The sequence below is a fragment of the Eubalaena glacialis genome, chromosome 19 (genome assembly GCF_028564815.1).
Source record: "Eubalaena glacialis isolate mEubGla1 chromosome 19, mEubGla1.1.hap2.+ XY, whole genome shotgun sequence".
Lineage (NCBI taxonomy): Eukaryota > Metazoa > Chordata > Mammalia > Artiodactyla > Balaenidae > Eubalaena > Eubalaena glacialis.
Genome location: NC_083734.1, coordinates 26138129 through 26150576, shown reverse-complemented (window position 1 = coordinate 26150576; position 12448 = coordinate 26138129). Strand labels below are relative to the sequence as shown.

Genomic DNA, 12448 nt, shown 5'->3' with positions numbered 1-12448 from the left:
TGAAATTCTAAGTATCTTTCAAGGTCTTCCACAATTCCTTTCTAGGCTATGAAGTCATCTTGACCACAGCAGTCTACCCTGACTTCTCAGAATTTGTGATGTAACTAAGTAACAAATATTCGATTTTAATGCACAATTCTCTACCATTTCATGTGGAATATATATCCAGTAAGATTACTTCCTCTTCCATGTCTCCTATGCAGCACTTACAACAGTGCTGAGCATATAGATGATCTTTAATAAATAACATTACTTTGTTTAATGACCTTTTATTCGCCATTGTGGCTCTATCACAAATCATCAACTGATGGGATATAAGGTAATCAGTTCCATGATCTCAAAGCTTAGAAACAATCACCACTGCTTTGCACATCTAAACTTTGGCCTGTAACTTAATGTCCATAAATGCTAGCCTTTCTTTCTTCTTTTTTTTATGTATGTATGTATGTATTTATTTATGGCTGTGTTGGGTCTTCGTTACTTCACGCGGGCTTTCTCTAGTTGCCGCAAGCAGGGGCTACTCTTCGTTGCGGTGCACGGGCTTCTCATTGCAGTGGCTTCTCTTGTTGTGGAGTGTGGGCTCTAGGTGCACGGGCTTCAGTAGTTGTGGCTCCCAGGCTCAGTAGTTCTGGCACACGGGCCCAGTTGCTCCGCAGCACGTGGGATCTTCCCGGACCAGGGCTCGAACCCGTGTCCCCTGCACTGGCAGGCGGATTCTTAACCACTGTGCCACCAGGGAAGCCCCTAGCCTTTCTTATTTGGCCCTCTTTTCTTTGCTGATCAATGAATCAACAGATGGAACACCTGCTTCCTCTATACTGCAAATCATAAACTAAGTTTCTAATAAAAATTACAGTTAAGTTATAAGGCAAGTTTTCCAGTAAGACAGTAAGGTTTACTAGAGAGGGAGAGGGCCCTAAGGTGACCTTTTCCCAGGGAAATCTCCTTAATTATCAGACTTTTATTTATTTATTTTTGGTGGTTTTTTCTTTATTGATGTGCCTACTACCTCCCCCATCCCAACCCCAGTTTCAGTCCCTTCCATCTATACCCAAAAAAGCAGGTAGTGAAAGGAAGGTATAATTGGGGTTCTGAGTCCCTTGGGCAATTAGAAAGAAAAAAGAAATCAAAATAGGGACTTCCCTGGTGGCACAGTGGTTAAGAATCCGCCTGCCAATGCAGGGGACATGATTCGAGCCCTGGTCTGGGAAGACCCCACATGCCGTGGAGCAACTAAGCCTGTGCACCACAACTACTGAGCCCGTGTTCTACAGCCCATGAGCCATAACTACTGAGCCCGCGTGCCATGACGACTGAAGCCCGCACACCTAGAGCCCGAGCTCCACAAGAGAAGCTACCACAATGAGAAGCCCACGCACTGCAACGAAGAGTAGTCCCCGCTCGCCGCAATTAGAGAAAGCCCGCACGCAGCAACGAAGACCCAACACAGCCAAAAAAAAAAAAATAAGTAAATAAATAAATTTAAAAAAAAAAGAAATCAAAACAGTCACTGGATGTGACAGAGACTGACACTCAAGAAGTCAAGCAGAGGGACTTCCCTGGTGGTCTGGTGGCTATGACTCCTCGCTCCCAATGCAGGGTGTCCGGGTTTGATCCCTGGTCAGGGAACTAGACCCCCACATGCCTCAAGAGAAGATCCCACATGCCACAACGAAGATCCCACGTGCGGCAACTAAGACCTGGCGCAGTCAAATAAATAAATAAATTTTTTTTTTTAAAAAAAGAAGTCAAGCAGAGTTGCCTGCCTGATAACCTGTTGCAAGTAGTATCAGTATAGGAGTTTACCTCTATCAATGGTACCCAAACTTTACTGCAGAGTTACTTGAGGTGCTCAAGATTCATTTTCTAGATACCATCTCCAAAGACTGTCAGGGAACAGGCCTGAGAATTTTCATTTTGGAACAACACTCCTGCTGGCTCTGATACAGGAGATCCATGTACCCTATTCTGAACTGTAAAACCCTTATCGTCATATATGGTATTTATATCAAAACTCGTTTCATTCCACTGGTGATGGACAGAGTAATTCAGAAAAGGTATCTTCAAAACTGAAATGGCTGACCACACTATCAAAGAGGCAGCCTTGGAATATTAATGAATATCCTTAGTTGACTCAAATCTATTTAACAAGAGCAAATACCCAGCCCTTCTATTCATATTCAGTGCTTGAATAAAATATAAATATTTTATCTGGTTTGTTAATTCACAAATGAAGACTTACCTTATTGGTCAGGGAGAACTACCTGAGTTCTAGTTGTCAGCAATAGCTTTCTTTTGAAACAAGTATACGCATTTGCACATAAACTTCAAAAGAAAATGAAGTAAAAAAAAATGTGTCGTACCTGGTAAAGTCTGGTGGAACAGGAGTGGTAACAAAGGACGCCATGGGCTTTCGATGAACTTGCTGAAACATCATGAGGATCTCTGAGCTCTTAGATATCAACTCACTCTTACTACAAGATCGCAACTGTTTGAGGAAAAGAACTGTCTGAATAAAAAAATTACTATGCATTGGCACCCCCAAAATCCTTAATAAAGAAGGAAAATGGAAATTATTCTGGTTATATACTGAAAAAACTGAGATAAAGAAAAATATTGGGTTGGCTAAAAGTTTCGTTCGGTTTTTTCTGTAAGATGGCTGTAGTAGCACTTATCTTTAACTTCATTCAAAACAGTTTTGTTAGATTGTATGTGACAGCTGTCATATCAGGGTGCATTTAAAGAAAGATTTCTCAAAATTGGTGAATTTTTGTGTAGCCATTTTAATACTGAAGATGGAAGAAGAAAAGCAACATTTTCGGCATATTATGCTTTATTATTTCAAGAAAGGTAAAAACGCAACCAAAATGAAAAAAAAGATTTGTGCAGTGTATGGAGAAGGTGCTGTGACTGATCGAATGTGTCAAAAGTGGTTTGCAAAGTTTTGTGCTAGAGATTTCTCGCTGGACAATGCTCCACGGTCGGGTAGACGAGTTGAAGTTGATAGCGGTCAAATCGAGACATTAATTGAGAACAATCGACGTTATACCATGCGGGAGATAGCCGACATACTCAAAATATCCAAATCAAGTGCTGAAAATCCCTTGCACCAGCTTGGTTATGTTCATTGCTTTGATGTTTGGGTTCCACATAAGTTAAGTGAAAAAAACCTTCTTGACCGTATTTCCGCATGTGATTCTCTACTTAAACGTAATGAAAACATTCCGTTTTTAAAACAAATTATGACAGGCGATGAAAAGTGGATACTGCACAATAATGTGGAACAGAACAGATCATGGGGCAAGCAAAATGAACCACCACCAACCACACCAAAGGCCGGTCTTCATCCACAGAAGGTGATGTGTATATGGTGGGACTGGCAGGGAGTCCTCTATTATGAGCTCCTACCGGAAAACCAAACAATTAATTCCAACAAGTACTGCTCCCAATTAGACCAACTGAAAGCAGCACTCGACAAAAAGCGTCAACAGAAAACGCATAATCTTCCATCAGGATAACGCAAGTCCGCATGTTTCTTTGATGACCAGGCAAAAACAGCTTGGCTGGGACGTTCTGATTCATCTGCTGTATTCAACAGACACTGCACCTTCAGATTTCCATGTATTTAGGTATTTACAAAATTCTTTTAATGGAAAAAATTTCAACTCCCTGGAAAACTGTAAAAGGTACCTGGAACAGTTCTTTGCTCAAAAAGATAAAAAGTTTTCAGAAGACGGAATTATGAAGTTGTCTGAAAAATGGCAGAAGGTAGTGGAACAAAAGGGTGAATACGTTGTTCAATAAAGTTCTAGGTGAAAATGAAAAATGTGTCTTTTAATTTTAGTTAAAAACCGAAGGCACTTTTTGGCCAACACAACAGCTTCTTTCAAAGTGGGTTTGAAAGTTAAGAATCTAGGTTTATTAATTTCCATTATAACAGTAAAGTTATTGAGTAAATGTATTTGATTTTAATGTATTTTTCTCTCCTTGTATATTAGCATAAATCCAATTCTAAGCAACTACAAATGTATTTTAGACTGGTACAGTGAAGCCATTATGTATATAAATGAACAAACCCCTAAAAGTCAACGACCTTCAAACAAGGATTTCTCAAATTGCACTCCAGGGAACAGAGAAATGTAACGACCTAACACACAGAAAAAAGTCTTAACCTCTATCAATCTAGGAAACATTAAGTTATACCAAAGGTAAAAAGTGAGAAATCCAACTTTAGCAAAATAAGCATGGTAGTTAAAAGACTACTGATTTTGTACTCAAGACAACCAGTTTGAAGTCCTAGTCCTGCCACACACCAATTATGTGGCTCAGAGTCTGTTAATGTGTAAAACTGGAATAATATCTACCGCTGCTTGCTTTGCTGGTTTGTTAGATCAAGCATGAAGCTGTACGTGAGACAGCTTTGTAAACTGCTATGGGCTGAATCGTGTCCCCACCCCAAACTCATTTGTTCCAGTCCCAACCACCAGTACCTCATAGTGTAACTATATTTGGAGATAAGCCCTTCAGAGGACAAAACGAGAAGGCAGCCACCTGCAAGCTGGAGAGAGAGGTCTCAGGGAAAACCAAACTGCCAATACTTCGATCTTGGACTACCAGCCTCCAGAACACTGAGAAAATAAATTTCTGTTGTTTAAGCCTCTTAGTCTGTGGTGTTTTGTTACAGAAGCCCTAGCAAACTAATACACTATCAAGTGCCATACAAATGATATTCATAAAACCCACTACAACTGGGTTTATGTCTTTTAAAAGATAGTTGCTTATAGCTCACCAAGAATAACGATATAACATAACTGGTATCATATGATAAATACCAAAATTTATAGCTTTCATTCAAACATTTATTGAATGCTTACTATGTGTATCCCTCCTTGACCTTATTTCCTCCAAAGGTAGACTTTTAAATAGATACCTTTAATAAAGTTAAGGTAGTTCCTTTTACTCTTAGTTTGCTGAATAATTTGGCCATGAATGAGGATCAAATATAATTGAATGTTATTTTAAAAATTAGTATTATTCTATTCATTTCTACTTATATGTTCATGTGGTTTTGCCCTTTAATCTCGAGTTACAATCAAGAGATTTTTCTGATAATGAAATATTCCTTTCATTCCTTTGATTAACCCTACCAAGTCTTGCTTTCTTGTTTTGTTTTAGTAAGTATCCTACTAATTTTGATTTGTCAGTATTTTAAGATTATGGTATTTATGTTTATAATAGAGTTGGGCTTTAATTTCGTTTTCTTATAGTGTTCTTATGCTGACTGGTTATTAACATTACATCAAAGACTGAGATGTTAGCTTTGGTACATTTTGTATTCTTTAAGGAAAAAAAAGTGCTTATGATAGATAACAGATATTTAAAGATCTGGTAAAAATTTTCCATTAGTCTGGATCTGATGTTTTTTGATGTCTTTTGACAATATACTTCGAATATAATTTCCGTAATGTTTCTTAGTTTAAACTATATTCTTTCTTAAGTCATTTTTGGTAATTACAATTTCCTGGAAAATTACCTTCTTCATGTAGATTCTACCTGAATAAAGTTGCTCATTTTTGTAAAGCACATAGAATAGTGCCTGGTATATAGTAAATGCTATATCCATACTTACTTTTAAAAATATTTTTATTATTTAAATTTCTACTATATTTGTAGTCATGCCCCATTTTTCTTCCCAATATACTGTCGGACATTTTCTTCATTTTTCTTAATCAACCTTGTTAGAGTATCTTCTATTAAATTAATTTCTTCAAAGATCCAATACTGGGTATGTTGATCCTCTCAACTATTTCATGGCACTCTCTTTTGTTATTTCATCACTACCTCTGTGATTTCCTTCCATTTTATGCTTCTATACCATTGTTCTTTTTCTGTCTTTTTTCACTTATTCATAATTTCTTAAACTGCATTTTAGACTAAAAGTTTCCTTCTAAATATCCTTTAGCTACATCTGACTATTTTAATAATTTATCATTTCAATGGCAATGTCCTCCTTCACTCAAGAACTATGTAGATATTTAACATATATTTAAATGCATACTTATATACATATATGTAAATTTTTAAACTGTGTTTTTATTTTTGATGTCTATCTTAATTATACTGTGGTCACAGAACATGTTTATATAAGTTTCTTAAATTTCTTCAGAATTCTATATACCTTAGCATGTGACAAAATGTTGAAACTGTTCCATGTGGACTTAAAAAGAATATATATTCTTCAGCTTGGGATTCAGAATTCCATATACCTTTTAAATAAAGCTCTCAATTCTCTTTTTCAAAGATCTTCTATTCTTACAATCTTTTGTTAGTTGGAACTATTAGTTTATCAGATTTAAATAAAATAATTTATTTTTAATCACTCACTACAGATAGTAATTTTATGAAAATCTTATAATTCTGTCAGCATCTGCGTTATATATAATGAATTTATGTTTTTGGAACACAAAATCATAACTGTCCTATCTTCCTAAGGTAGACTGTTCCCTTTTTATCACTAGTAATATTTTCACTTTAAATTTCTCATCATTCTCTAGATCTGTCTTAAGAAGTTCATCATGGGATTTTTAAAACTTCGACTTAATCCATTTACATTTATTTTTATTACTGATGTCAGTGTCATCCACTAATGACAATAGACAAAATCCAAAAAAATACTCAACCCAAAAATAACCAAAAAAAAAAAAGGAACAAAGAGCAGGTGGAACAAACAGCAAGATATTAGACTCAAACTTCACCCTATAAGTGAGCACACTAAACAGCCCAGTTAAAAGTCAAAGATTGTCAGACTGAATTAAAAAAACTAGAGCCAATTGTATGCTGCCTACAAGACACACACACTTTAAATATTTAGGAAAAAATTTATTAAAAATAAAATGACAGAATAAGATATGACATAGTAATACTAGTTAAAAGAAAGCTAAAATGGCTTTTTGACATCAAATAAACTAGATTTCAAAGCAAACAGAAGGTCTTTTACACTGATAATGGAAACAATTCATCAAGAGAATATAACAGTCCTTGGACTTCCCTGGTGGCACAGTGGTTAAGAATCCGCTTGCCAATGCAGGGGACATGGGTTTGAGCCCTGGTCAGGGAAGATCCCACATATCGCGAAGCAACTAAGCCTGTGTGCCACAACTACTGAGCCTGCGCTCTAGAGCCTGCGAGCCACAACTACTGAACCCTCGTGCCACAACTACTGAAGCCCGCACGCCTAGAGCCCATGCTCCACAACAAGAGAAGCCACCGCAATGAGAAGCACACCCACCGCAAGGAAGAGTAGCCCCCACTCGCCACAACAAGAGAAAGCCCACGCACAACAACAAAGACCCAACGCAGCCAAAAATAAATAAGTAAAATAAATAAATTTTTTAAAAAAAGTTAAAAAAAAAAAGAGAGAGAATGTAACAGTCCTAGATGTTTATGCCCCTACTAGTAGGGCTTCAAAATTTATGACGTTGGGGACTTCCCTGGTGGTTCAATGGTTAAGACTCCACACTCCCAATGCAGGGGGCCTGGATGTGATGCCTGGTCAGGGAACTAGATCCCACATGCTGCAACTAAAAGATCCCATGTGCCACAACTAAGACCTGGTGCAGCCAAATATATAAATAAATAATTTTAAAAAACAAACAAACAAAACCCAAAATATATGAAGCAAAACCCGATAGAACTGCAAGAAACAGACAAATCCATAATTATTGCTGAAAATTTCAATACCCCTCTCTCAATAATTGATAAAACAAGGAGACAGAAAATTCGCAAGGATATAGTAGACTTGACATCATCATCAACCAACTTGACCTGACATTATAGACTATCAGAAAAATCCCCAAATATTTGGAAACTACTTGAGTCAAAGAAGTCACAAGGGATATAAGAATGTATTTCAAACAGAAAGGTCTCAAATCAATAACCCCAGCTTCCATCCTAAGATTTTAGAAAAAAAAGAGCAAATGAAACTCAAACTAAGCAAAAGAAAGAAAATAATTAAATCAAAATAAAACTCAATAAAAAAGAAAGAAAAACAACAGAAAAAAACAAAACCAAAACCAAAACCTAGTTGAGAAGATCAACAAAAATCAATATCCTCTAACCAGACTGATCAGGGAAAAAAGATAGAAGACACAAATTACCAATGTCAAGAGAGAAGTGACATCATTGCATTCTACAAATGTTAAAAGGATAATAATGGAATATTATTAATTTTATGCCAATAAATTTAGCAAATTCAAATAAAATGGAATAATTACTTGAAAGACACAAACTACCAAAGCTCACTCAAGAAGTAGGCAGGGACTTCCCTGGTGGCGCAGTGGTTAAGAATCCGGCTGCCAATGCAGGAGACACAGGTTCGAGCCCCGGTCCGGGAAGATCCCACATGCCGTGGAGCAACTAAGCCCCTGTGCCACAACTACTGAGCCTGGACTCTAGAGCCCGAGAGCCACAACTACTGAAGCCCGTGCGCCTACAGCCCATGCTCCGCAACAAGAGAAGCCACTGCAATGAGAAGCCCTCACACCACAACAAAGAGTAGCCCCCGCTCGCCACAACTAGAGAAAGCCCGCATGCAGCAACGAAGACCCAATGCAGCCAAAAATAAATGAATGAATTAATTAATTAAAAAAAAGAAGAAGAAGTAGTAGGCAATATGAACTGCCCTATATCTAATTTTTTTTTTTTTTTTTGGTTGCACTGCGCAGCATGTAAGATTTTAGTTCCCTGATCAGGGAATGAACCTGTGGCCCCTGCAGAGGAAGCATGGAGTCTTAACCACTGGACTGCCAGGGAAGTCCCAAGAACTTCCCTGTATCTATTAAAGAAACTGAAAACTTTTTGTTTTCCTTCTTTCTTTCCACAAAGAAAACAAGGCCCAAATGGCTTCATTGGTGTATTCTATCAAACATCTAAGGAAGAAACATTATCAGTTCTACACAACTTCTTCCAAAATACTGAAGAGGGCATAATTTAAAGCTCATTCTTTAAGGCCAGCATTACTCTGGTAACAAAGCCAGACAACGATTCTTTGAGAAAAGAAAACTACAGTCTAATATCCCTCATGCACAGAAGTGCAAAAATCTTACACAAAATTTTAGTTAATCAAATCCAGTAATATATTAAAAGGACAATACATCAATCAACTTAGGGTTTTTATCCCAGGATAAAAGTTGGTTTAATATTTTTCTTAAATGTTCATCTATTTTAAGAACTAAAAAGAAAAACCATATGATCGTCTCAATACAGGCAGAAAAACAATTTGACAAAATCCAACATTCAATCCTAATGAAAACTCTCATCAAACGGAATAGAAACGAATTCCTAAACCTGATGAAGGACATCTACAATAAACCCACAGCTAACATCATACTTAAATCAACATTATACGAGAAGTTCTGGGCAGTAACACCTAACAAGAAATAAAAAGCAGCCAGATCAGAAAAAAATCTGTCTTGGACTTCCATGGTAGTCCACTGGCTAAGACTCTGCGCTCCAAATGCAGGCGGCCCGGGTTGAATCCCTGGTCAGGGAACTAAATCCCACATGCCGCAACTACGAGTTCACATGCCGCAACTGAAGATCCCATGTGCCGCAACTAAGACCCGGCAGCCAAATAAATAAATAGATAGAAACACAGAAAGACAGGAAAGGAAGGAAAGGAGGAAGGAAGGGAGGAAGGGGGAAAGGGGGGAGGGGGGAAGGGGGAAGGGGGAAGGGGGAAGGGGGGAAGGGGGAAGGGGAGGTAGGGAAGGAGGGAGGGAGGGAGGGAGGGAGGGAGGGAGGGAGGGAGGGAGGGAGGAAGGAAGGAAGGAAGGAAGGAAGGAAGGAAGGAAGGAAGGAAGGAAATCTGTCGTTATTCAGAGATGACATGACTATCTGCAGGCAATCCAATGAATCTACAAGATAGCCACTAGAACTAATAAATGAATTTAGCAAAATTGCAGGATACAAGATCAATATACAAAAATCAATTGTATAGATACAAGTCAGAAATTGGAATTTTTTAAAAACATCCTTTATTATAATATCAAAAATTCTGAAATACTGAATAAATCTGACAAAAGATGTGAAAAACTTGTACCTTGAAAGCTACAAAATACTGCTGAAATAAAGTCTTCTTCATGAAATGAAGACTCAGTATTGCTAAAATGTCACATCTCCCTAAATTGATCTATAGATACAATGTAATTCTAATCAAAACCCCAAAACTTTTTTTGGCAGAAATTAATAAGCTGATTCTAAAGTTCATATGAAGATGCAAAGGATCTGGAATAACAAAAAACAACTCTAAAAAAACGAAGAGCAAAGTTGGAGAGCTAACACTGCCTTTTATTATAAAGCAACAATGATCAAAACAGTGCAGTAGTGACATAAAATAAATCAACAGACAATGTGTATATGGACTAAGTTTTGAAAAAGATGCAAAGGCAATTCAGTGAAGTAAGGCTAGTCTTCAACAAGTGGTGCTGGAACAACTAGATAGCCATATATAAAAAACAAAAACAAAAAGACTACCTTGGATCCATACCTCACATACAAAAATGGACCAGGGACTTCCCTGGTGGTCCAGTGGTTAAGACTCCACACTCCCAATGCAGGGAGCCTGGGTTCGATCCCTGGTCAGGGAACTATATCCTTCATGCCACTAAAAGATCCTGAATACTGCAACTAAGACCTGGTGCAGCTAAATAAATAAATTTAAAAAAAAAAAGGATCAAAATGGATCATATGCCTAAATATAAAACCTAACACTACAAAACTTCTAGAAGAAAACACAGGAGAAAATCTTTGTCACCTTGGGTTAGGTAAAGATTTCTTAGCTATGACAGCAAAAGAACAAATTGATAACTTACACTTCATCAAAATTTAAAAACTTCCCTTTAAAAGACACTTTCAAGAGAATGAAAAGACAAGCCATAGACTTGAAGAAAATCTTTGCAAAGTACCTATCTAATAAAGGACTTCTATCCAGTTTTTTTATAAAGAACTCTCAAAATTCAGTAAGAAAACAAGTCAATAAAATGATGGGCAAAAGATCTGAACAAAAACAAAGAAAAAGATCTGAACAGACACCTCAACAAAGAAGATATATGGATGGCAAATAAGTTCAAGAAAGGATGCTTAGCATCATTAGGTATAAGGCAAATGCAAATTAAAACCATAATGAAATATTATTACACTCCTATGAGAACAGCTAAAATTAAAGATTGACTATATCATGTGTTAGCAAGGATGTGGAGGAACTGGCACTCTCAAAGACTACTGATGGAAATATAAATGGTACAATCTCTTTGGGAAAACAGACAGCATTTATTGAAAACCTAATCATGTATCTACCACGCTATCTTAGGAGGACCCAAGAGAAAAGGAAATATATGTCCATGTATAGATTTGTAAATGAATGCCACTTTATTTGTAAAACCCAAAACCAGAAAGCAAACCAAATGACCATAAACAGTTGAATGGAAAAACAAATTGTGGTATATACATACAATGGAATACTACTCAGCAATTAAAAAGGAAACAACTATTGATATATGAATGAACTGCAAAATAATTCTGCTAAGTAAAAGAAGTCAGACATAAAACAAGTATATAATGTGTATGATTCCAATTACATAAAATGCTAGAAAAGGCAAAATTATCTATAATGACAGAAAGGAGATAGGCGGATGCCTGGAGAGGGAAGTGTTGGGAGAAGCAGAAGGAGAATTTATAAAGAGGCACAAAAAATTCTGGAGGAAAAAAGTCACTACTTTGACTATGGTGATGGTTTCACAGGTGTATACATTTGTCAAACCTTATCAAATTATATACTTTAAATACATGCAGCTTATTTTTTGTCAATTATCCTTCAATAAAGCTGTTAAAAGAAAAAAAAAAGTGCACAGATCCCCAGATCCCACCCCTACTCCACTTATAGCTGGTTTAAATTTGTCCTATCACTCCAGCAGAAGGCTGCTAGTTTATTCTCTGGAAGGGATAAAATAAAATCTCTGGACTAGGAGAACAACATGCACAATTAAGAATGGGAATATTGGGGAATTCCCTGGCAGTCCAGTGGTTAGGACTCCGAGCTTTCACCACCGAGGGCTCTGGTTGGGGAACTGAGATCCCGCAAGCCATGCAGCACGGTCAAAAAAAAATACTGAAGAGAATAACAAGAATATATAAATACTTATGTACTGAACTCTACCAGCCAAACTATCAACCAAATGTAAAGACTGAATAAAAATATTTTCAGACATGCAGTCTTGAAAAATTTATTCTGATTACCCTTTCATGAAAGCCACAGAGGAAGTGTGATACCAAAACAAATGTGTAAATCAAGAGCATGGAAGCCATGGAAATCAGGAAACATGGGATTCAACCCAAGAAAGAAATGAAGGGGATCCCCAGGATGATAATTAAGAGAACAACTGCATGAGAC

At 37.1% G+C, this 12448-nt stretch overlaps 1 protein-coding gene across 5 annotated transcripts in view; it reads right to left on the bottom strand.

Annotated features, from left to right (window-relative positions):
- The window catches only part of TRIM37 (tripartite motif containing 37), a 114864-nt gene that overhangs the window by 81765 nt on the left and 20651 nt on the right, over positions 1–12448 (bottom strand). For all 5 annotated transcript variants that reach the window (XM_061176384.1, XM_061176387.1, XM_061176386.1 and 2 more), the window contains one exon: positions 2364–2488. In XM_061176384.1, the coding sequence (XP_061032367.1) occupies positions 2364–2488 (125 nt within the window). The remainder of the gene's footprint in view (positions 1–2363; positions 2489–12448) is intronic.